Source organism: Equus caballus, chromosome 18, assembly GCF_041296265.1.
Source record: "Equus caballus isolate H_3958 breed thoroughbred chromosome 18, TB-T2T, whole genome shotgun sequence".
NCBI classification, from domain to species: domain Eukaryota; kingdom Metazoa; phylum Chordata; class Mammalia; order Perissodactyla; family Equidae; genus Equus; species Equus caballus.
Window position 1 is genome coordinate 13412719 of NC_091701.1, and position 25815 is coordinate 13438533.

Consider the following 25815-nt stretch of genomic DNA (forward strand, 5'->3'; position numbering starts at 1 on the left):
CTTTATATGTTCGTTAGTTATAGAATTCAAATAAAGATTATGGTAGCTAGAGGGCCTTGGACGTCCAGCCTCCTCATTTTACAGACAAAGGACAAGAAGCTTAAGAGCCAGGATGACAGACCCGGTGTCCATCCAGACTTCCTCAATCAAACTGTCAAAATGAATGCAATATCTCATCCCTCTCTCCATTCCTTCCCCAGCCCACCCTTCCTTTGGCGACCCTCTTCTCCTTCCCTATGCTGTAGCAATCCTGTTCAGTCTCTGTGGTTCAGGTGAGGTGGACTCCCTCCCCCTCCACCAAGGCCCAGAGAAAGACACATAGGCAGGACTGGCAAAGCCACGTGTCCCATAAGAACCTCGCCTCAGCTGTGGGGAAAAAGACACCCTCCTCCTCTGGGATCTTGAAACATTGAGGACCATGAAATCATGGAGCGTCCAGTAGCCAACTTGTCACCATGTCCACAGGGACTGTCTGAGAATGAGGTCAACGTGGAGGAAAGCAGAGCTGAGCGATGCAGAGAGAAACAAATCCCGGATGAGTACAGCTTTTGAGCATCTTGGTTGAGTCCTCAGTTACACAAATGAACTAATAAATTCCACTTTTATTCTTAAGCAAATTTGAATCAGTTTTCTGTTTCTTGCAACAAGGAGTCCTGACCTAACACATATGGAGATAGAGATTTGAGAATCATCCTATAAACATGTAATTGAAATCCTGGTGAAAGCACAGCAAAAAGAAGTCCAAAGATAAAGCTCTAAGGAATTTTATTTAAGGAGAAAATCAAAGGATGAGAAGCCAGCAAAGGAGACAGAGGGAGCAATCAGGGAGTTCTCAGGAGACCCAGGACAGGAGAGAATGTTCACCAGGCAGCAGCAGGAAACAGGTGTGGGCAAGGCTGGGTAATACAGAACATTTAAGCAAGATGAGGACTGAGAAGAGTGTGCTGACCTAGCAATTAGGAGGTCAGTGGGGACTCATACCAGGTCTTTGGATGGTGGGAAACAAGGCCAGGGGGCTGGAGGTTAAAGAGTGAATGGGAAAACCTGTGTTCAAAATGGCAGGTTGAGCACACATATTGATCCCTACTTCCTCTTGAGACACAACTAAAATGGGAAGAAAATAATAATAATAAAAAAAGTTGAACCTGCAAGGACAATGAGAACAAGAGAGACCACAGTGGATGAAAATTGGCAAGTGCAACTGAAAAATGTCAACAAATTTTTGGAAATGGGAAACAGAGGGAGGACTGGTGTCTGGCTTCGCAAAAGGGAAGAGAGACACCTCAGAGCCCACTGGGGTTCATGGTGGGGGAAATGATTTACCACCGAGAACCCTGAGAGCCTCAGGACTGAGGCACCAGGCAGCTTGAGAGCAGGAGGAAGGCTCAAGGCTGACAGCAGGGAGATTGTTTGAAAGCCTCTATGAGAGCACTTGGTACAAGAGAACTTCATTGTCTCACAGCTCTGGAGGCTAGAAGTCCAGGATCAAGGTGTCAGCAGGGCCATGGTCCCTTTGAAACCTGTAGGGGAATCCTTCCCTGCCTCTTCCCAGCTTCTGGTGGTTTGCTGGCAATCTGTGGCATTTCCCGGAGTGCAGCTGCATAATTGTATATGGTTGGATTTGAGGATTTGTTTTAACAATTAGCCTCACTTCTTTATGTTTCAGGACTTGATTCTTCCCCCATAAAATGAGAGGATTGTGTTAGCTCATAAAAAGGATTAACACTAACACCAACAACACAAAAAAAACCACTCGATTTTTCAACAAAAAGTCTGGGTTTCTTCTCTTTGCCGGGCACTGCATGAGGCCCAAGGAGCTTCCAGTCAACAACACAGGCATGTTCTCTGCAGCTTCATGAAGTTTAAAGCATAGAGGGGATGAGTCAAAAATATTCAGAATAAATAAATTGTAGTACATTCACACAGTGGAATACTACAGCAATAAAAACAAAATACTACTACACACAACAATCTGGGTCCATCTCACAGTCACAATGGTGAGCATCTGTAACACATTCAAGAACACAAAAACTAGCCTATGGTGATAAAAGTTAGAAAAGGGAATCATTTATGGAGGAGGAAGGTACGGCCTTCTGGGATGTTGGAAATGTTCTATAGCTTGATCTGGGTGGTAGTTCCTTGATTTATACACGTATAACCATTCTTCAAGTTTAGGCACTTTTATTGGGGCATAGTATACCCCAATACAATATTAACAAATATTTCCACATATAATTAATGATTTGCAATAAGTGCTACCAAGAAAAAGGACAATGTTCCACAAGAGGGCCTGATCTGATCTGGGGAGTCCAGGACAGTCAGAAGAAGTGGCAAAGAGGGTTCACTCAGAGATGAGCCTGCAGGAAGCACTGAAGCGAGAACAGCTTCACCTCTGGAAGATCTGAAAGAATGCCAGAAAAGCTGGGGCACAAGGAGCCACAAGAGAGAGTGGAGTGAGACCAGCATGAGGAAGTGCGCTTGGACTGGAGTGGGCAGCCACTTGTTCCCTCTGTGAGGACACTTCACTTAGCTCTGAGACCTATGGAGGGGCTTTCAAGGAGGAGACACATCATAAACTGCTCAGGAAAGAGTGGATGTTCAATTCAGCTACTTTTGCTACTGGCTCAATTGGCAACCAAGGGTCTCTTGGAGGCAATACTTTATTTTTCAATTGGCAATTAGAGGACCCACTCATTTAATATAGACCATAACTTCTCTCCTCACTTTTCTTCCCATTCTGCACAAGACCGCAGTGCCACTGAGTAGTCTCTGACATGCACAAAGGATATATACACCTCTCTCAGATACAACTCCTGGGGATGGACGGCATCTAAATGTCCAGACCAAGACCCTTTTGCATAACCAGTCAGCACAGTCATCTAGCGCACCATTGCTCAGACAGGCTTCCATGAGCACACCAGTGCTCCATGAGGCATCAACTAGTATCTACAGTCAAATACCCTTATGAAATACTTGATCAAAGTTACACAGCTTTTCTATTCCGGGACTTTTGGAGATGTTTATGTTAATGTGCATTATGATTCATTGTGCAACATTTCCAAACCTATTTGAACCGTGGAGCCCTTTTGTGAGGTGAACAATATGAGCAAGCCAAGGTGTTATTCAATGAAACACAGTGTGGGGAACCATGATCCAAAGTCTGACAGCACAGTGCTGAGGTACTTTTTACTCGTTAGTGATTTACGGCGTTACAATAAGCAATAACTTCCTCCTTAATTCATTTTTAGAATAAATGTAAATAAACGACACAAAGCTGAGGTTGTTATTTTATTTTTGTCTTTCACCCAGTTTTATTTCTTCCTTCGCTATTATCTGCTCATTTTCCGCATTTGTTCTTTAGAACCTCATTCATCTTCATTGGCTTTAGATTATTCTCTTCTCTGGTAATTTTAAGTACCTATAAAATGGCCACTAACTCCGTATATCACTTTAAAGGAAATTTATTGCTTTTTAACCCCTTTTAGGAATTATCTTAAAGCTAACTGAACTCAGATCCCCATCCTAACTGTCACTGTTGACATGTGAAATAGAGCTTTTCATATCTCAAGTCCAAAATCATGTTATCTGTTGTAGACAATTTTAGTGGAACAGACTGCAAAAAACCCTTGAAATGTTAATTCTGCTACATCTGGCATATTGAGAATTTTTAGTATTCAACACAAGCTTTGCATTTTCTTTGCAGTTTTCGAAATGCACAGCCTCACAGCCTCTTTCAAAGGCTCCGGTATTATCCAGAAGCAATTACGAAGAAAAACGAAATTACCTTTCGTCGTTCTATCTATTCAGGGCCTTGGAAATGCAGACTGACAATGAGCTGACAATTATTTGCAATCCACTTTCACTTAATTTCACCATAAATTGAGTCTGAGGACTGCTGACAAATAAAATATATTATTCATCTGAAAACATTCTCTTTGGGGCTCCAGGTCTCCAATCTATTTCATTAGTGATCATGATCAAAGCAAGCTGAGAATTGATTTATGCAATAGTTATCCCTCTGCAATAATTAATTAGGAAAATAATACTTTGGTGGAGCTTTGAAAAGGAGCAGTTTCTAAGGCTCTTTGATAAAATAGAAAACTTTAAAAATAATTATGAGGCAGTGTTCCTAAGGGAGCAGATACGCATTGCCCTTGCCTATTTCCACAAGTCACTAGACTTAAATCACAGTCATGGGTAGCTCCTTGAATCTCAATTCAGTTCGTCTAACAATTTTGAGCATGTACTACATGCTAGGCACTGTGTGCTAGGTCTGTGAGTATCACAGAAATGGAGCATCCTCAATGAATGTACACGGGCAGGTAACCATGGATAGTATCAACTGTCCTAATTAATGCTAGAATAGGCATAATAGCAAAGTGTTTTTGCAGTCATAGGGGCTCCAGGGATTAATTCTGTTTGAATCATTGGAGAATGCTTCACGAGAGAAAGTGGCATTGGAACTGGTCCTAGGACAATGGGTACATTTTCAATTGGCTGAGATAAAGGGCTGTAGGCCTGAAGGAATGCAAGAGCAATCCCAGGCAGAGAGAGCAGTATAAACAATTTCAATGACCTAGGAAAATTCCAGGAGGGTTTGAGAAGAGGTGGAAAATCTAGGGTGGCTGTGAGAGGTTAGGAGAGGAAGACATGTTGGAACACGAAGGGGAAACAAAGTCCACAGATTATTTTTAATCAGTGAGTTTTTAAATCAGGGGGCTATGTTGTTCAGATAATCAGTCTGGTGGCAATGCCATGGGATGAAGGAGTACTGAAAGGTATTGTAATTGTCCTGGAGACAGGCAATAAAAAATTGTGGGAGAGGAAAATAAGGATGCAAGAAGGCAAAGAACTTGGGAATCATTTAGTTCATCCACTTAGAAGTTAAGGCACATTGAGGTCAGAGGTTGGTAGGATCTTGTGGGTGTCGAAGTTGTGGAGGTTGTGAGCAAGAGATGGTGAGGAAAATAAAGTATGAGTTAAGTGTTAAAGACTGGAAGCAGGGTGGGAGTGGAGGAGGAGAATGTTTCATCACTCTGGCTCATTTGTTCATTCAAAAACCTGTAATTGAGAACCTACTCCCCGGAGCACTGGGAATACAGACACCAATACGATACACTAAGTCGGCAGCTTTGATCAAAGGGGGAACTTACTGTCTTCAGGCAGGGGAAGATTTCAAGGTTAGTCAACAGAACTAGAAAGTGGGAAGTCATAGGATTCAGAATAATGTGTACAGGTCTACACGACCTTGTAAAGAAATGGGAAAAAAATGCTGCTGTAACTCCAGCTTCATACCACTTTTCCAGGAAGGAAGACAAGAATGGAAAAAGGCAAACAATGTGTATGCTGTGATTTACCCCCTTTGAAGGCGTTTTCCTAGAAAACATCCACTTACATTGTATTTCTCAGAAGTGGGTCCCATGTCTACTCAACCACGTGGGAGGCTAGGAAATGCAGAATTTAACTCAGCATATTTTTACACCCAAGAGGTTCTGCTAGAAAGGGAGCAAGGAAGAATGGACATTGTGTAAACAACTAGCAAGTACATTTTGCATATTTAAATATATTTTTATTCTATCCTCTTATATCTTATATCTTACCAGAGTATAAAATTCTAGGTTAAAATAATTTTTCTTTAGAATGTTGAAGGCATTGCTCCATTGTGTTCTAGCTTCCAGTGTTACTCTTGAGAAATCATGCTATCCTGATTCTCATTTCTTCATTATGTGACCTAGTTTTTTCTCTGTATAAAATCTTAGCATCTTCTCTTTATCTCTAGTGTTCTGAAATGTCATTATAAAGTGCTTTGGTGTGGATCATTTTTCCATTCATTATGCATGGCATTTGGAGGGTATTTATAGTCCAGACACTGCTTTATTATTTCTTTGAAAATCCCCTCCCCTATTGTCTTCTATTAGGATGTCTGACCTCCTAGACATTTTCTTGGCCCTATCTTCCAACTCTTCTACTGACTTGTTAATTTCAGCTATCATTTTTTTTAATTTCCAAGAGCTCCATTCTTTTCATTGAGGAAGATCAGCCCTGAGCTAACATCTGTGCCAATCTTCCTCTTTCTGCTTGAGGAAGATTGTCACTGAGCTAACATCTGTACCAATCTTCCTCTGTTTTGTATGTGGGATGCCACCACAACATGGCTTGATGAGTGGTGTGCAGTTCCACGTCAGGGATCTGAACCTGCAAACCCCAGGCCACCAAAGCTGAGTACGCGAATTCAACCACTACGCCATCAGGCTGGCCCTTCCAAGTGCTCCTTTTTAATATTCTAATTACTAATTATCATTAGTAACTATCTATAATTATAATTATGTAATTATAGTATACAAAGCAGTTAAATGAAGTTTTTAAAAATAAATTTGAAGTTTTGGCTAAGGCTCAAAGCCAACAATGTAATGTACCTCTATATTCTAAAGGAAGATGATAGAATATTTATATAGGACTCACTATTCTTAAATAGTAAAACAAATCCTGTGCCCTTAGCCCACCCCACATCTCTAGCCCATATATGAAGATAAATAAATAAGTAAATAAATAAGAGCAGACTAGAGACTTTTCAGAGTGAGTCGGGATTTTTTTGAAGGGTTACATATGGGAGTGTGAACATTCAAAATGGATGTTTCTTGGTCCAAGCAAGGGGAGGCTTCATGACACACACTCAAGACCCTGGGATTATCTGCCATGGATAAAGACTAACATCTCAACCCCCGGTCAGCTTCTGCTGAGCTGCAGAAGCCTGTGGGCCTGCTCTATGCTACAACCTGAGCAAAGTTTGGGGGAAAGAGTGTTCTTGGGAGAACTAGACCCATGTTCTCCAGACTTAGGGGGTCAGGTGAGTGAGAGGCAGAAAGATTAGGGCCTTCTAATCACCTGACGTTGCCTGTGTAGAACAGAGAAGAGACCACAGTGGGAATGGTCTAAATTTCCATAGTTAGACTGGACAGAGATTCACTAGTTTTCCCAAGAACTAAATAGGAAATCAGCAAAGTTAAGAGTGAACTTCAAAGGACCCCACACAAGTTCTGCACCAGCAGAATGAGCTTGCATCAGGAGTATGTGAAAGGAGAATTAAGGGAACATTATGAGATGTGAGCTGCATGGTTCTTCACCCAGTGAAGTGTGAGGAGGACACTGCAAGGTCAAAAGTCCCACGAGACAATAGACAAAAAATTCTGCAAAAGGACCCCCACCAGAAAGGGTCAGCTTTGGAGAACACGCCACACAGAAGCAGCAATGCCATGTACAACAGCGCAACCAAATACGATTTTCCTCTTCTCTTCTAATGGGTGTGGGGCAGAAGCGTCAATTAGTGAATGGGGGAAGAAGTAGGGTGAGGGATAGATAAAGGAAGAGACCATAAACCCCCTACTTCCATTTTTCAGAATTCAAGGTCAGATCCAAGACAGGAAGAGGGGAAGAAAGTGTGAATTGGATAAAAGATTGAAGAATAGATTAGACTGGACTTTTTAATATCTGAAAAGGGGACTATTCTAATCTACAAAAGTACAAAGAAGAGCTTTAGAATCTGCACAAGATATCGTCCAGGTGTGGGGGAAACAAAACCTAACAGAGCAACTTTAAAGAAGACGGACTGGAAGAAAATCAGCTTGTTTCCAGCTTGCACCTCATCAAGCATAACCCATTCAATAAACTGGTTATAAAAGCATTTTTATTTCCTCTTCCATTCCCTTTGTCCTTGTAGAATCACAGTTTTGCTATCATTTTGTTTGGATTTCAGGAGACAGAGAAGATGTACATGTGTGTTCAGTCCCTTTTTTAATGACAAGTCAATGCAACTGCACTTTTTTGCACCGAGCTCCTTCTCCAGGAAAGACTAAGTTGACCGACTGATACTCAGAATGAGAAATCAATAAATGACAAGATAGTCCCAAATCTCCACTTAAATATTAAGTGTATTCTACTTACATAAGCTTACTTAAGAAAAAAATGATAAATGTGGTCCATTATCTTGTAGCTACCATCTGAACTCCTTTCTCTGAAAGGATGATCATTGACTGTCACATCTGCCACCTGGTGGCCACTCTAATGCACACATTATGGTAATACTACCACACTTAACACTTTTCATCCATTCACCCATCCATCCTTCCATCCATCCATCCATCCATCCATCCACCCACCCATCTATCCACCCAATCATTCATGGTGCACTTGTTCCAGGCAGGCTCCGGCATGTAGATAAACAGAACATACACAGCTCTTGTCTTTCCTTGAGGAGCTGACTATCTATGAGGAAAAAAACATACATTTCTTTTTTTTGAGGGAAATTAGTAAGAGCTAAGCCTCTAAGGTTCAAATCTGTGTTTTTGGCTTTTATTTTGTTCCTCAACTGGCTTTTGCCCTGTAATTTAATAAAACATACTTAAGTCTTTGCCATCTTAAGGAAAAAAAGCCAAAGAAACAAACTCTCCATCAATCATGCTAACCCTAACCATCTTCTTATTTCTTGCCTTCAATTCATAGTCAAGCTTCTCCAAAAGGAGTCTACATCTTCCATCCCCTCTTGCTTGCTTCTAATTCATTTTAGTGGTTCTTTTTATTTCATTTTTAACATATTTTTATTATAAAATAATTAAACTATTCGGAAAATAAGGGTAATATAATTATCCACATATTTATCACCCACCTTTATCAAATATTGCCATTATATCATATTTGCCTTAGATCATCTTTCTCCAAAAATGAAGTATTACAGATAAAGTTGATGCTCTCTGGTCCTCCTTTGTCCCCCCTTCTCCTCCCCTGGCAGAGGAAATCACAATCATGAGCATAATTCCCACACATGCTTTCATGCTTTTACTACACATTTAGGTATCCATAAGCATTGAATAATATTATTTTGAATGCTTGTAAACTTAGCAAAATCATTATGAATGTTGCTTTTATTAAAAAATTAACTTTATACTTTTCATATTTATCTATACTCAAACATGTAACTCTACTTCATTTTCACCACTGTATATTAATCCCCTGGATGAAGATATCACAAATTATACATCTATTCTCCTTTTGATGAATATTTAGGTTGTACTCAGTATTTTTCTATCTCAAACAATCCTTCCCATGAGGCATTTCATGCACATCTCCTTGTCCACATGTGGGGTTCTTGAGACGAGAACCTTCTGTCCTTCTCCCCATTCTGGAAAGTCTCCACAGGAGACCTCTCCACTGAGGGTCTTCACAGGCCCATCGCATCCTCTGCTGGCAACAAGAAATGTCACTATGCTAAGCACTGGATTCAGTGCTCTGTCCACACAACCTGAAAACACAAGTGAGTCACTTTCCAAGTTGATCCTACCTTGTAATGACTCCACTTCTGAAGATCAGAACTGCTACAGAAATTTTTTTCTCTTTACTAACGTAATTCTGCTTTCTTTCTCTCTTACTTTTATTGCTATTAAGTGATGATACAATGGTTCAAATATAACTTGTTAAAATTGCAATTTTTAGGATAATGTTTTATGATTTTAGATTATTTAAATACTGATCTTATAAATTAATGACTTCCATGTTACTCTATTTGTAGGTAACTAGAGAATTTTTGTTGTTGGTAACAAGTCCAACAAAATAATGTAGAAACACTGTAGTAAGTTTTTAACTTTGCCAAGAAACATGAAGAGTCTTAAGATATTTTATAAACCTACAATGTATGTACGAATCTCATGAGTATATCATTTCCATCTAATTTGATTTTGAGATAATGAAAGTATAATGTGTCTTTATTGCTATTTAAGAAATCTCTCCCATTGATGTAGAAAAATAGCATTTTTAAGTCTCTTTTCAAAAGGAATTTTGGATTTTCTCTCATTTAGTTTCACATGGAAGCTTGATGGAACTGTAATTCCTAGGATAATGTTTTATAAATGCAGTTTAGTTAGAAGGGAATTTCCTGAGTCAACTGTTTCCTTTCCTTCCATTTCCAGAGAGTGTAAGGGTCGGATTTCAGTTGTTGCTGTTACCAATCCCCACAACATGAACAGGGGTAGGAGTCTTACACAAGCAGTCTTGCCATTGGGGACATGTGAAACTCAAAGTCCCTTTCTATAGACCACGGGCTGAATCACTGTAGTGATAAGACCAATACGTTTACAAAATGTATATATTTTTAAAGCTTTCATCATGCTTAGGTGAAATCCGACCCCCTCAAGGTCCCGCCTGGGCCCCTCCGCCTCGCCCACCCCTGGTGCTCTCTGTGCTCCTGTCCCTCAAGCACACCGAGCTCCTCCCTGCTCTGCCCTGCAGGTCCCTCAGCCCCAAAGGCTTTTCCCTACTGTGTCTCACTCTTACTCAACCCCGGGTCTGAAATGGCGTGTCCTTGGAGAAATTCTCCCTGACCTCCCACTCAGAATCACTCCTCCTGTTCCTCTTTTGCATCCTACGTTTCAACTTGCCATAATGGCCCTTATTTCAACATGCAATCAGATAATTTCCATGTGATTACGTGTTGACTGTGCACGTTCATCCACAGCTCCATTTTGCTCATTTTCTGCATCCGCTGCTTTTCGGGCAGAGGGTTGCGGGTGCATAAGGCATTTGGATGGACAATTTCCTTGTGCGATGTATTAGTCGGGTTATGCCCTGAGGACGATGCTCAGCAAACAACCTCCCGCCTCAGTGCTCACAGCAAACATTGCTCTCCCACTTACTGCTCTGGCTCTGCTGGGTTCAGCTGGATTCAGGTCTTCAGTCTGCTCCCTTCTCTCACGTCTGTTTCTCATTCAGGGGCCCAGGCAGAGGGAGCAGTGGCTGCCTGGGAATGTTCTCATGATGGATGAAAGGAGCATAACAGAGTGAGGGAAATACAGAACGGTTCTTAACACCTCCACCCAGAACTGACACAGTCCCATACCTTCCCACATTCCCAAAGTCAATGCAGGACACTTGACATCTGCAACAGCAGAGTGCTGGATGTTGGCAATACCTCCCAGTTACGGTGAAAACTCCAAATACCCCTGGGGTGCTGAATCACTCCTCTCACCCCCACTGAGAACACTTCTCGGCGCCTGGCACACAGTAGGCACTCGATGGATATTAGGTGAAAAATTAACTTTGTCAAATTGCCCTCTAGAACCCTTGCAAAAACTTACTCAATGACTAGGGAGTGCTATGACATTAGTTTAATCTCCTTAACACATTAATTATTTCTTCCATGCAAACGTACGTCATTTTAACTTTTTAAAGATTTTATTATTTCCTTTTTTCCCCCAAAGCCCCCCGGTACATAGTTGTACATTCTTCGTTGTGGGTCCTTCTAGTTGTGGCATGTGGGACGCTGCCTCAGCGTGGTTTGATGAGCAGTGCCATGTCCGCACCTAGGATTCGAACCAACGAAACGCTGGGCCGCCTGCAGTGGAGCGCGCGAACTTAACCACTCAGCCACGGGGCCGGCCCCCATTTTAACTTTTTAGTGTGAAGCTGAGAATATTTTTTCCATAGATTTAGTGACAATTTCTTTTAGGAGTTCTCCATTCAAGCCTTTTGCTCATCTTTCTATTAAATTTTCTTCTTCATTTGTAAGAACTCTTGTCACACATAATGAATATTTTTCCAGTTTGCTTTTTAAATATTTTAATGATCTTTTGACAGGCAGACATTGCTAATATTACATAGCCTCATCTCTCAGCCTTTCCTTTCATGGCCTGCTGCAGTGAACGTTTGTACTGGCAACATGATGTTGCCGTAAAGCGGTTTCCCTTTCTGCGGTTTCAGTTACGTGCAGTCAATGAGCTCCAAAAATATTAAGTGGAAAATTCCAGAAATGAACAATTCATAAGTTTCAAATTGTGCACCGTTCTGAGCAGTGTTATGAAATCTCCAGTTATCACACTCTGTCCTGCCGGGGACAGACATGAATCACCCTCTTGTCCATTGGATCCACACTGTATACGCTACCCGCCTGTTAGTTCCTTAGTAGCTGTCTGGGTTCTCAGATCTTCTGTCGTGGTGTCACAGTGCTGGTGTTCAAGTCACCCTTATTTTATTTAATAACGGCCTCAAAGTGCAAGAGTAATGATGCTGACAATTTGGATACGCCAAAGAGAAGCCGTAAACTGCTTCCTTTAACTGAAAAAGGGAAAGTTCTCTACTTAAGAAAAAAATTGTATTCTGAGGTTGCTAAGCTCTACGGTACCTTTTATTAACAATATATTGTTATAATTATTCTATTTGTTTATTAGTTATTGTTGTTAATCTCTTACTGTGCCTAATTTATAAATTAAACTTTATCATAGGTACGTATGTATAGGGGAAAAAATAGTCTATATAAGACTTGGTACTATCTGTGGTTTCAGGCATCCACTGGGGGGTCTTGGAACATATCCCCTGAGGATATTGTATTTAACCATTCCCTTTTATGGGGTATTTACATGGTTTCCAGGTTTTTCTCTCACAAGTAACATTGTGATGAAGATCTTTGTACTTAAGTCCTAAAATGGGAAGTATCATATCCAAAGATATTTTTAAAGTTCTTGATACATTTTGCCAAATTACTATTGACACTCTCCAGGCCCCACACTCAGATTCTCCCACCCCAGGACCCACCTCCTAGATACCCCCACCTTAGGAGCCCCACCCCAGGACCCACACCTCAGGTTCCCCCACCCCAGGACCCACATCCCAGGTCCCCCCACCCCAGGACCCACATCCCAGGTCTCCTGACGCCAGCACCCACACCCCAGGTCACTCCACCTCAAGGCCTCCAGCCCAGATGCCCCCACCCTAGGAACCCACACTCCAGGATCTGTCAGTGAAGCCCTTACTGGCCAGCCTTGTAGAGCAACAAGCAAGGTGAAAGGGGTGACAGTGGGTCTGGAGGGGGAAAGGGAAGTTGTCTAGAACAACTTAGAGGCTCCTTCTGCCTCGAAAGCTCTTCCCTAAGATCTTCCATGAGACCTTCCTGAGATTCAGGTCTCACCTCAAATGGGGCCTGAGAGTCCTATCCTGATCCCTTCATCTCAAAGAACCTCTGACTCCAGCTATTCCTCAACACATTACACTGGGTTTTTTTTTCCTGAAGAACACTTATCTCTAGCCAACATTATCTTACTAGTCGACATGTTTAATTTCCGTCAGTAGTCATCTTGTCTGGTTTGCTGACTGCAATACCGCAGCATCAGGAACTACTCTCTGGCACACAGAACAGGGGTTCTCAAATTGGCTGCTCATTGGAATCACTGGTGATGTTTTAAAAATCCACTTGCTCCTCAATATAAGAAATGTTTCACTGTTAAATCACTTTTCCAAGAAAATGTTAGATGTCCTTTTCCACAGGAGATACAGAATGCAGCAGAGGTTCTCAAGCATGGTTATTCACTGCTGTTTAACTGGATCCTTGTCAAACCCTTTCTAAGATAGCCAATAGAGTATGATTGTAAAAATGGTGGAAAGTGTTGGAATTCTTTAATAAAACTATCATTTATTTGGAAAAATGCACTAGAAGAACTCATCTAAGATTGTGTGTGTCCGTATGTGTGTGTGTGCAGTGTTGTGTCCAGAAGCTGAGGGCGTTTGGGTTTCCTTGCATCACCTGAGCCTCCATTTTTTACCATGGAAATGTGACATGCTCAGTATAGGATGATGTGTTGTGAAATTGTACTGATTGAGAACAGATCAGCATACAATTAAGAATTTTCAGGAATAAATCATTTAACTTACAGACTCTTACTTTGTTTATGGATCTTAAATTTTGTGTGCCACTGTGATTTATAAAGAAACATAATAATCACGAAGTCTATGTTGCATGTAAAACAATTTATTCCAGGGGAAAAATCTTATATTCATGTCTTTCCCTAGACCAATTACATCAGAATTGCTAGGGGTGGAGCCCAGGCATTGGTAGCTTTTAAAACTCCTCACGTGATTCCAACACACAGCTAAGTTTGAGAGTCACTGACTTAGAAGGAACACAGTAATATTTGTTGGATGAATGGTGGATGAATAAAAGGACTTGTGAATCAGAAATGTGGGGCTCTGGTTCCAGCACTGCCAATAACATGCAATAACCTAAACTGTGTCACTTTACTTTTCTAAACACCCATATTTGCACTAGATGCCTTCTAAGGTCCCTTCGTGCTTCCAAACTTCATGATTCCCCTTCCTGGTCATAGCAAGAGCTCAGAATGGAAGGGCTGGGAGAAACATGAGGCCAGAACAATCGAAGCTTTATTCAAAACTTCACCCAAAATAAAGGTGACCCTAAAAGGAAGCTCTTTACTATGGCACCCTTTTACCCAGGAAAGGAAAGTCTTTGTGAGGTTCCTGAGAATCTTGCACTTAGAACATCACACATTTCTGTATTAGATGTGCACAGGAGGGACAGAATGATCCCTAATCCCCAAATATTCCACTAGGGAGACAAAATGTGTATGAGTACCCTGAGCCAGGAGAGAGGGAGAGAGATGCATTTACCTGGGTCCTCACAAACCTCCTTCTCTGACATCGTCTCTTCAAGGTCTTCTCTAAGGCTGTGCAGGGGTTCCTCTCTCAAACATGGGCTGCTCAAGCTTTCTTGACTGCTGCCACAGCTGTTTCACTTGGATCTTTAAAAGAAAAGAAAAGCAAAGCAAAGCATGCTGCCAACTCAACTCTGCTATTGTCACCCTACAGGACAGTTTCTTACTGGGAAAATTAGCTGCCCATATTTATTTAAAATATTGCAAAAGCATTTACAACAAGGGACGTGCATGTGGCCTACCTGAGTCCTATTATCCAGGCTCTATTCCCTGGGCTGCTTTACATACAGCTATGTAAGCTTGCCTGCTACATCAGATTTTGTTACCTGTCCCTAGGCATCAGTACCTGTCTAACCACCCGAGAGTGGTCACAACATTATCACCTTTCATTCCCCCTCAGCCTATACTACCTCAGGGAAGGACAATTTTATAATTACAAAAATAGCACATTTGGGAAGTTATGAGAGTGGGCATGTTAGAAACTGAGCTTCATTGGCTTTACGATGGGTAAGAGCAAGATGTTACATAACTCAGATAACAGTTCTCATCCCAACATCTTAATTTGCTTATTCCAATTTCTCAAATTATGGGGGGGTTTGGGGGGGCACACAGTTTGGTTAGTAACATTTGCTAACTCAACTTAAGAAGGAAATGTCTGTTCTTAGGGCCCTTCCATCACTCGTTCCAGAGATCTCTCTGTTCTGTCAGGATAAACTCTAGAGGGAGTATAAAAAGAATTTCTTCAAGGACATACAATTACTGAGCATCTACTTTTTAAGATGCTAGGGATGCAGAGAGGAAACACACACACACGGCCTCTTTGATCTCAAGGAGCTCATAACTTCACAATACTCCCTTCCCCCCTCCTCCCCACACGTATAGGGGAAGGATCTCTTCCTAGAGCAAGTTTTCACGTCACCTCTTTCTTCATCTATTAAAGAAAAAAACAAAGCTGGAGAAGCCATCATGGGGTGGGAGCCAGGGGCTTGTGGCCAGGGAGACAACTCTTAAATCGCTGCCATCCTCTGGGACAGACAAGAGGTGCACCGTGGAAGTGATGCGGCAGCTAAAATGACGTCAACACCGAAGTCGCATTCTCGGAGATGACCTTCGCCTAAGGAAGATTCAGAACTGGGGATGGTGAGGTGGGAATGGCGAGACATTATCCCAAACGAGGTTTTCTGGGGAACAAGAGGCGCAGTCTCGAAAGCTGGGGGCAGCGGCCGTGAAGAATTCTTTCTCGGGGGCTGCGTTCCTGGTCCGTGTATGGAGAAGTTTGCCCAAGTGTGCTCTAGTCAGGGGACACCCCAATTCAGCTAGAAGCGGGACAGGGTCTCCGAAATCCCCAAACTCATTCGTGTTCGGACTCCGAGCCGAGAGCGAGGGGGCTTCGGAAGTTCGTCTCATGGAGAGGGCAGACGATGCCCGTGAAAAGCAGAAAGGGGAGCCATGATGCAAAATTTCCCCGAGATGAAGGAATAGTCCCTTTTACAAAGCACCTCGGAGAAAAATGCAGGGCCCAGGCGCGAAGCTCCAGCAAACGTCGGCCCTCGGACCATCACCGGAGAGGAGGTCTGGCGTCCCTGCCAGTCCCAGCTTTGCCCGGGGCTGTCCTCGCGCAGGCGCAGTCGCGCCGCGCTCCCGCCCCAGCGCGCATGCTCCGCCGGGCCGTGGCGCTCCCTGCCGGGGCCGGCGGCGGCGGTAGCGGAGGAAGTTGCTGCTTTGCACTCCACCCCGGTAGCAGCTCCGCGGTTGGGGACGGCTTCCTGCGGGTGCTCCGCAGTCTTCGCTGCCGCAGCCGCTCGTCAGTCCGACTGGATCATGGGGTTGCCCAAAGGGCCAGAGGGCCAAGGTCTCCCGGAGGTAAGATCCCTCTCTCTGGCATGTCCGCGATTTTGAGAGAGGGCCGAGCCCGCCTGAACGGGCAGAGCGGGGCCCGGGCTGCGTTTGGGGCGTCCCGCCCCCTTGCTCAGGTGTGTCTCCGCGGGGAGCACCGGCCCTGCGCGCCCAACCGAGCTGGCCCCCAGCGTGGTCGTGGGCGCGCGCACACTTCAACCGCGGCAGGGTCTCCTGCGACGGAGGTGGCCTTCCCAGCCCAGTAACTGCCCCGACGCAGCCCTCGGCGCCGCACGGCCCGGGGCCCCAGCCCTCACGCTCTCCCTGGCGGTTTCAAGGGCTCGCCTGGAGGGCTAGGGCGGCTGTGCCCGGGAGTCACGAGACGCGCGCTGGGACGGTCCGCGCTCGGCTTGTGCAACGGGCGTTGACCTTGTGGCTCCTGCCGCCGCCCCGCGGGGCCCACGGGGTCCGGGCGGCCAGCCCCGCGCGCCATGGTGTGGGAGGGAGAGCCGCTCTGCGTTTCCCCGCACGCCGGGCCGGGCGGCAGGAGGAAGTTTGGGAGCTGGGCGCATCTTGGGTGCTGGCCGCGGTGGCGACGCGCTCTCCAGTGGTGCTTTGGGGCCGGGGACGGAGCGCTGGGCGGAAACGTGGCTGCTTCTGCAGGAGACGGCGGGTGCCTTTCCTTCCAGTTGTTATGAAGTACCTCCTCGGGACGGGATCATCAGTGGTTTCCGGGTTTCCACATTGCCTGGGAATAAAGGGGAGGAAAGTGCATTTCCGTTTGGCTGCAAGCATCACTTAGCTGGGTGGGTTGCACCTGTCTTCTCTTCCGAAAGCTAGTCTAGTTTACTAGATTCTTGAAAGAAATGGAATCCACACAGCTCCTCTATCCCCTTCCTAAGGTTCTGAAGCAGGCCTTTGGCAGGGGGACTCATTCCTTGACGTGGTGAGTGGTCTCTTCACAGTTTGCCTGTGGCCATTCTTGCTTCTCTGCCCCCTCACACCCAAATCCTCATTTCTTTCATCCCTCAAGTACCCACGAGTTGAGGGGTCACTGTTCTGTGCATAAAAGCTGGGGATATCGCAGTGGAAGGACAGACTTATCTGTCAATGTGTGCTGCCAGAATGCAAGTCCAGTTTGTAGTTATCTTAAGAAAACCTAAGAAGTGTAACTAGCGGGAGGGGGCAGCCCGGTGGGGTAGTGGTTGGGTTTGGGCGCTCCTCTTCGGTGGCCCGAAGTTCGCAGGTTGGGATCCCAGGCGCAGACCTAGTGCCACTCGTCAAGCAACGCTGGAAAAGTTTGCTTCTCCTCAAGCAGAAAGAGGAAGATTGGCAGCAGATGTTAGCTCAGGGCCAGTCTTTCTCTCTCAACTCAAACTCGCTCACACACACACACACACACACACAGAAATGTAACATGTTCAGAATCCTTGTATTAGGTCAAACCTTACATCCAAGTTGCTTTGATGGGACGAGGATTGTGAAGATTGCAATCTGTACTGTAATGTTTGATTTAATATTTTTTTTCTGCCACTTGTTTGTTGTAGGCTCTCATCAAGTTTTTGCCTGGCCTTTTGCTGCAGATTCCTGTCTGCTCTCTCAGATTCTGTCTTAAATCTCTCCCATTCAGTGTCCCACAGTACTACCAGTGGGGTTCTTTGTAAAATGAAAGGTAGCCTGCTCCTCTGTGTCCTTTGTTAAACCCTTCTCTGACTGCTGGGGGCTGGGTCTGATGTGTCACTTCTCAAGAGCCTAAGACAGTTCCTGGCAAATAGGAGGCAGACAGGGTGAATATAATCAAATGATTATCATTCAGTTCAAAGACCAGTACATATGAATATGGATCGTCTGTGTTGTTAAGCTGATACTAGTTCTGTTAACCTATTAAATTCAATTATTTAAACCCATTACTGTGTGTATGTGAAGGACAGAAAGGTGGCTAGACCTAGCCTTGCTTTCCAGCTTACCTGAATACAGTAGAGGGCAATTGAAACTTCAGTGTGCCTGGTTTAAGAGCTCACAGTCATGCGTCTTTGTCAGAATTTTAGTTTCAACAAATAGATGGATTAACCAGCCTGGTGACTTTTTACTGCTTTGAGAGAGAGTATTCTTTCATTCCCTGTGTGTTAGTCAGTGGCCCTTTTCCATTTTGTTTCAGTGTTAATCTGTGAGGTGAAGTTGGAGTTGTATTAGCATTCTCACTCTGGGTCTTGTGCCAAAAATTTATTTCACAGATTAGATTGCGCAAGTCCACTTCTCCATTTTGGGGGTGAGTGGACGAGAGGCATGGGCCATGCGTCTGCTGTGCGGTGGCCAGTGGGTGCTCATTAGGTACAAATTGAAACAGAGGTGGTCCTCCTGTAATGGATTGTCCTCTTTTGGGAAGTGTTTTCATGATAAATGATGATTGAACAAATGAAGGGTTCCTGTTTTACATGCCAAGAGTTTCCAGACAATACTTATATCAGCCCATTTTCTTTTTCTACTCTATCTTTGTGACCCATACTACTCTTTACCTTCTCTTTTCTTTGGATTTCTCCACCTGTAGATATTTCTCAACCATCCCAGATCTTTTGTGAAGGAAGAAAAGGTGTGAATAGTTAATATTACTTTCTTTTTGCACGTGCATTAGGAATCAGTGAATGCTGACCTTCAGAATCTCTGATAGGCTGGATCAGGGTCATTTGAGAGAGGGAGAGGTGTCAAATGAGCAGTTGTGCCAGGCAGTCACCTCTACCACCTCCCATCGCAGGGATGATCTGTCACTTCAGCAATTCCATGTTCAACTGTATGTTAATATGTGTGCTCCCTCTCCTGGCAGTTAGTGCTTCAAAATAAACTGGAATTTCCATTGTCAGTGTCATACTGTGAAGACATTTTGTTAATCCATGACTGGCTTAGGTCATGCACTTTATGTAATGATTGAGCACATCATTCCGTGTTTAATAAGTGTGTCCTTTGAGGCTAGTGCTGTTTCAGAGCAGAGGAGTAAACATGGGTGAATAATTTATAGTCCTCTCCTGAACCAGCTAATAGTCCAGTTAGAAAGACAACTATGTACATTAACACCAGACACGTCACTTAGTGTAGGTTGATACTTAATTGTATGAATGGCATGGACTATAAATAAAATAGAAATGCAGGGGAATGACCATGTCAGCCTGTATTTGTCAGTTGGTGTTGAATAGGAGCTGGAATTTGAAGGTGGTTTCTTGGTGGTTAGAGAATATGAGGAGAAGGGGGGTGGTGTGAACAGTGAAGAAATGGGAATGAGCAGTGCTTGCCTAGGTTGGCCATAGCCATGTGTGGATTGTTTTGGGAGGAGGTAAAGGACGAAGCCAAAAGGAAAAGTTATGGCCAGAGAGCTGAAAGCCAAACCAAGACAGTTGGAGTTTATCTTATAGACAGTGTATGGTGCATTAATGATGAGGGCAGAGGGGGTGAGCTAAAGTGAGATGATGTGAAAGCTGGGATTTAAGAAGGAATGAGCAAAACAAATTAACAGGGAAGAAAGGTTGAGAGGCAGTTGCAATAGTCCTGGCGTGAAGTGTAAACAGGGGAGGGAGGATAAGCATGAGGTGCATGGTAAAGGAAGATTTAACAGGCCTGTGAGGTAAGGGAGTAGGCAGAGGTGGGTACGAGGATTTGAACCAGGATCCGTTGGTGCTGTTTTATAGAGAGTGGTTTCTGATTTTCTGCAATAATGGAAGTGTGAAAGGCACAGTTCATGAAAGTAAAGGGAGGCAAAAGTACTAGAGTATTTAGATATATTTAACTTGTAGATAAACACCTGGGAGTGAAGGTAGAATATAATTAAAATTTTTAAATCAAATTCCTATTTAAATATATTAGGTGAATTTATTATTTTAAGGCAATCCTTTTATGTGGAAATAATCGCCCTTTAATATATCTGGGTTGAAAGCCTTCCTTCCATGTGCTTTAGAGATCAAAAAGAGAAGTGCAGAGGGACTGGCCCCATGGTGTGGTGGTTAAGTTTGGTGTGCTCCGCTTTGGCGGCCTGGGTTCATGGGTTTGGATCTCGGGCGTGGACCTACACCACTTGTCAGCCATGCTGTGGCAGCAGTCCACATAGAAAGTAGAAGAAGATTGGCACAGTTGTTAGCTTACAGCTAATCTTCCTCAAAAAAAAAAAAAAACCCACCTTGTTCTTGTCAATAAGGAGCTTATAATCTAGTCAAGAAGCCCATCAAGTAAACCATGTGTTAGCATAGGGAGGCTACATGCTGTGATCTTCCTTTCCCCTGGGTTCCTTTGGCACCTGAGGAAAAGTCTGTACTATCTCTGTGTATCTTCTCCCCACCTATGATGATTAACAGCTTGTTGAGGCCTGGGGACCCTGTTCTTTGCAACTCTGGCAGCACTGTGTCCCCGTGCTCCTGCATGAATACAGTGATACAGCCAGGTGTCACCTGCTTCTTGGCAATGAGCTTGTGGCATCGGGGGATGTACCTGGATTTCCTTTATTCAAAGTAGCTTTTACTAGCCTAACTTTTACTTTTTTTTTTAGGTAGAAACAAGAGAAGATGAAGAACAAAATGTCAAGTTGACTGAAATTTTGGAGCTCTTGGTTGCAGCTGGGTATTTCAGGGCAAGAATTAAAGGCTTGTCACCTTTTGACAAGGTAAGAGGAACTCTTCCTAACCATTAGGCTGTCTTTTGTCAAGATGGCATGGTTAATCATAGCAGAGAAAAAGAGAGGAAGAGATTCTGTTTTTACTTTGTCCAAGTGCACGTTTCCATTTCTCCCTGATTCAGATTGCTTATGGAAGTGTTCAAATGTCCTATTAAAAGGAAATAACAATATATCAGTAGAGACGCCTTGAATTCCTTTTCTATGTACAAAGCTTTGGGAAGTGCAAAGAGGCAAAACTAATAGTTCATCCTTTGAAGGAAGTTATAGTTTGGGTGGTGAGGTAAAGCTTGTGTATGATAAAATAATCTGAGTTAGTAAGGAGCTTTCCAAAGTCAGTGTGCTCACAGACAATTGCCAGATGTTCTATGGATGGTAAATGCTGAGTTTGGAAGAGGGAGAAGTCACTACAGGATGAAATTTTTTAATTCAGCAGAACCTTGAACAATTGTTATGTACAAGGCATAGTAATAGGTGTCGAGGGCAGCGAGATAAGACGAAGGCCCTGTACTCAGAGCCCGATTTCTATGGAATAGGGAAGAGAGACAAGTAGACCAACACTCATAGAATGGATGGCATGATGCAGTAAGTGCTGCAGTGAACTGTGCACAGAAATGAAGCATCCAGATCAGACAGAGCAGGCCAGGAAAGCTTCCTGGTGGAAGAAAGTGTTGAGTGAGCCAGTGGGCCACAGTCCTGGCTGCACATAGCAGAATCGCTGTGGATTGTTTCACAATACAGATGTCCAGGCCTCACCCATTGAAATTCTGGTTAGTTAGGTCTGGGCTGGGGCCTCGAATCTGTGTTTATTAGGCATCTCACAAGGGTCTAAAACAGCCAGGGAGAAGATTCACTATTGTTTTTTCTAACATCAAGCTGTATCTTAAGGATTGTGTTGCAACATGGATTTTTAGCCTTCATCTCATTTGCATCTCAGAGAAATCTTGCGAAGAAAGTAGAGCAGGGATTCTCATTGCGTTTAGGTAGATGGAAAAAATAAGATACATGGAAATTAAGTAATGAGTCACAGAATGTCAGCCTTGCTACTCACATATCTGGTCTATAAAACACATAATTCTTCTGCAGTCTGGCATTTGCCTGAAATTGAATTAAGACTTCTCTTGGCTGAGAGTTAATGTCTGTCCCCTTCAGTATAAAAAGGACCTGTGAATGGTATGTCCATTTAGTAATGAAAGCTTAATTTCTCAGTCACACTAGCCACATTCTAAGTGACCAGTAACCTCATGTGGCTAGTAGCTACTATGTTGAACAATGCAGATATGGAACATATCCATCATTGCAGAAAGTTTTATTCAGCAGTGCTGTCTTCGATGAATTATAGTTGATGGAGTCAGAAGGACACATATACTCTCTCTCTAAAGATATGTAATTTTGTATGTTCACTGAGTCTGTAAGAACTACTTATATTTTTTCTACCTTCTACTTTTCTCCTCTCCCCAAACTAGAAAGAGAAAACAGATATTTTCTTTCTGTCTTGCAGGTAGTAGGAGGAATGACTTGGTGCATTACCACATGCAACTTTGACATAGACGTTGATTTGCTCTTTCAGGAAAACTCTACAATAGGTCAAAAAATGTAAGTTATCCTGGTTTGCCATGGGAGAACCTAAAGGGGGGAAGGGAGCTAATTTTGATTGCCTACTATGAGTTGAAAGTTCTGCTAGATGCTTTATGTATTTTATCTTAATTTTCATAACAACAAGTGTTATCACGGTTTTACAGATTGTGAAACTGAAGCTGATAGAAGCCAAAGTCACAGCTAGCATCTAAGAGTCATTTAATGTTCAGGCTATTTCTAACATTTGCTCTTTTTGTTTGGTTTATGTTTTTTCGCTGAAGAAGATTCACCCTGAGCTAACCTCTCTTCCCAGTCTTCCTCTTTGTTTGCTTGAGGAAGATTGGCCCTGAGATAACATCTGTGCCAGTCTTCCTCTATTTTATATGTGGTTTGCTGCCACAGCATGACTGGTAAGTGGTGTAGGTCTGCACCTGGGATCTGAACCTGTGAACCCCAGCCACCAAAGCAGAGTGCACCCAGCTTAACCACTATGCTGTGGGGCCAGCCCCCTTGTTTTTTAACTTTTTCCCTCCAGTTTTCTTGAGATATAATTGATATATAACATTATATTAGTTTAAGGTGTACAATATAATGATTTGATATACGTATGTATTGTGAAATGATTAACACAAGTTTTAGTTAACATCCATCACCTTACATAGTTACAAATTTTTTGTCTTGGAATAAAAACTTTTAAGATCTCTCTCTTAGCAACTTTCAAATATACGATATATTATTGTTAACTATAGTTACCATCCTGTGCGTGATATCCCAAGAACTTATTTATCTTATTAACTGGAAGTTTGTCCCTCTTGACTGCCTCCACTCAATTCCCCCACGCCTCACCCCCTGCCTCTGGCAACCACCCATCTATTCTCGGTTTCTGTGAGTTCAGTTATTTGAGATTCCACATTTAAGTGAGATCATACAGTATTTGCCTTTCTCTTTTTGACTTATTTCACTCAACATAATGCCCCCAAGGTCCAGCCATGTTGTCGCAAATGGCAGGATTTTCTCCCTTTTAACGGCTGAATAATGTTCGCTTGTGTGTATATATATATATATATATATAATGCACGCACTCACACACACATACACCACGTCGTTTTTATCCATTTGTCCATGGATGGACACTTAGGTTGTTTCCAAATCTTGGCTATCGTGAATAACGCTGCAATGAACATAAGGATACAAATATTTCTTTGAGATGGTGATTTTGTTTTCTTTGGATATGTACCCAAAAGTGGAATTGCTAGATCATACGGTAGTTCTATTTTTAATTTTTTGAGGAACCTCCATACTGTTTTCCATGGTGGCTGCACCAATTTATATTCCCACCAGCTGTGTACAGGGGTTCCCTTTTCTCCATATCTTCACCAACACTTGTTATTTCTTGTCTTTTTGCTGATAACCATTCTAGCAGATGTGAGATGACATCTCGTTGTAGTTTTGATTTGCATTTACCTGATGGTTAGTGATGTTCAGCAGCTCTGATACTTTTCCTTCATCAGAGTTTCTAGTGACTGCTTAGATTATCTCTGTTTCCAAGGCAATTAATTTGGATCGAAGTTGAATAGGATGGAGAAAGGAGAATCTTTCCATCCCCATTGCCTCTGTGTGAGGCAGAGCCTCACTTTTCCTGTCATCCAGAGAAGGCAGCATAGGCTCCTTGCTAGAGATTTCACCGGAGGGTACCCCGCCTAGTCTTCCATAGCTCCCCAGGGGCTTGGTGATTTCATTAGACCATCTAGCATCCCCGTTCTGCCCAGCCCTGCCAGTCGGCCGCTGTGTGACCTTGGGCAGGCCTCAGTTCCCTTATCTGTAAGAAGAAGGATTTGTGATCCCAGATCTATATGTTTGTGATTTATCTTTTCATTTTGCTGAAGCCTTATCCTCCCCCAAGAAAAAACACTTCCAAATGGATTGAAGATGTTCACAAATATGCACATGAAGCAGTAGTAATGGGAAGCCGAAGCGAAGGCTAAGCAAAGCAAGAGGAGAGAAAATAGAATTGGGGACAAGGCTGCCACATTTGTGATAGGCCACAAAATGCCTTGTTTTCCTAAGGGTGGGCCACAGATTTGTCTCTAAGCTTTCTGGCAGCTAATGAAGAGAGAAATACATGACAACATACGCGATTCACAGTTTCCATTCAGTAGAAGAAAAAATCAGTCCCACAGAATCACCAAAAGTCTTAATACTAAGACCAAAGGACATCCCTTGGCTCCTCATTAGAGAGGACATATTGTTGTCTGTGACACTGTGCTCATTGGTGCCCAGCCGTGAGTAGCAGGGCTCTACGTCTCTAATGTCGTTCCGGGACTGTGGCATCGCATCCAGCGACCTACAGTGCAGAGTCCTTCCCGGGGAGGCAGTCCAGGTGTGTGGGCTGCTCTGTGCTGATTGGGCTGAATCCAGAGGTGGATTTTCATTGTGTTTTTTTTCTTCTATTATGTAGGTGTTACATCCATGAAGCTAGAAAAAAAATTCAAATACTGCCAAAGGGAACACAATATACAGCTGATGTCTGTCCCCCTTCCCATTCTACAGCCCAGTTTTATTCCCTGGAGAGAATCATCTTTGACTGTTTAGGTTTTAGATCCTTCAGAGAAGTCACTTCTCCATCTCCAACTGTGTATGCACTCTGTTTCATTCAGGTTTGATGGGCGGAGGAAATCAGCTTGCCTGGACTACTCACTACCTCCCCTTCGTCTTCTGGTCTTGTCATCATTATCTGTTTTTCTCTGATTACTTGTATAATTTTAATCTACTTAAGCTTCTATTTCTTGACACGTTAATATAGTATAGTTTCTCCTGGTTCCTAACGACGTAGAGTAGATGTTTTCATATCTCTGTCTTTCCTTCTACCTTTCAGCCTCCATACACCATCAAAAAAAACTTTTATAATGTTCAGTGTATCATATTTATAGTGTCTTCTATAATAGCAATTAAATTGTCCATGCTTTATCTACATGTAGATTCTAAAAGTAAATCTATAAGCAGTGTTTACAATAAGAACTAAGAATTGGGGCTGGCCTGGTGGCTCAGCGATTAAGTTCGCACGCTCTGCTTCAGCGGCCAGGGTTCACTGCTTCAGATCCCAGGTGTGGACCTATGCACTGCTTGTCAAACCATGCTGAGGCAGGTGTCCCTTGTATAAAGTAGAGGAAGATGGGCACGGATGTTAGCTCAGGGCCAGTCTTCTTCAGCAAAAAGAAGAGGATTGGCAGCAGATGTTAGCTCAGGGCCAATCTTCACCTGAAA

The 25815-nt window shown here is 43.2% G+C and overlaps 1 protein-coding gene and 2 long non-coding RNA genes across 6 annotated transcripts in view; 1 reads left to right on the forward strand and 2 right to left on the reverse strand.

Annotated features, from left to right (window-relative positions):
• Positions 1–5379: 5379 nt before the first annotated feature.
• LOC138918624 (uncharacterized) lies at positions 5380–10802 on the reverse strand. The gene is made up of 3 exons (XR_011428171.1): positions 10683–10802; positions 8663–8778; positions 5380–5492 (listed from the first exon to the last, which is right to left on the reverse strand). It is a non-coding gene; the product is annotated as an uncharacterized lncRNA (long non-coding RNA).
• Positions 10803–11201: 399 nt separating this feature from the next.
• LOC102150544 (uncharacterized) lies at positions 11202–16102 on the reverse strand. The gene is made up of 3 exons (XR_288703.4): positions 15406–16102; positions 14443–14573; positions 11202–12099 (listed from the first exon to the last, which is right to left on the reverse strand). It is a non-coding gene; the product is annotated as an uncharacterized lncRNA (long non-coding RNA).
• Positions 16103–16127: 25 nt separating this feature from the next.
• CCDC93 (coiled-coil domain containing 93) overlaps positions 16128–25815 on the forward strand; it is a 103475-nt gene continuing 93787 nt past the window's right edge. For 3 of the 4 annotated variants that reach the window (XR_011428166.1, XR_011428167.1, XM_070240695.1), the window contains exons 1-3: positions 16218–16349; positions 20851–20964; positions 22475–22569. Coding sequence is in view for 2 of the 4 variants with exons in the window: in XM_070240695.1 (XP_070096796.1) it covers positions 16308–16349; positions 20851–20964; positions 22475–22569 (251 nt within the window). In the remaining 2 variants the exon portion in view is untranslated. Of the gene's footprint in view, positions 16350–20850; positions 20965–22474; positions 22570–25815 lie in introns of all 4 variants that reach the window. The other variant, XM_070240696.1, reaches the window with a different exon arrangement.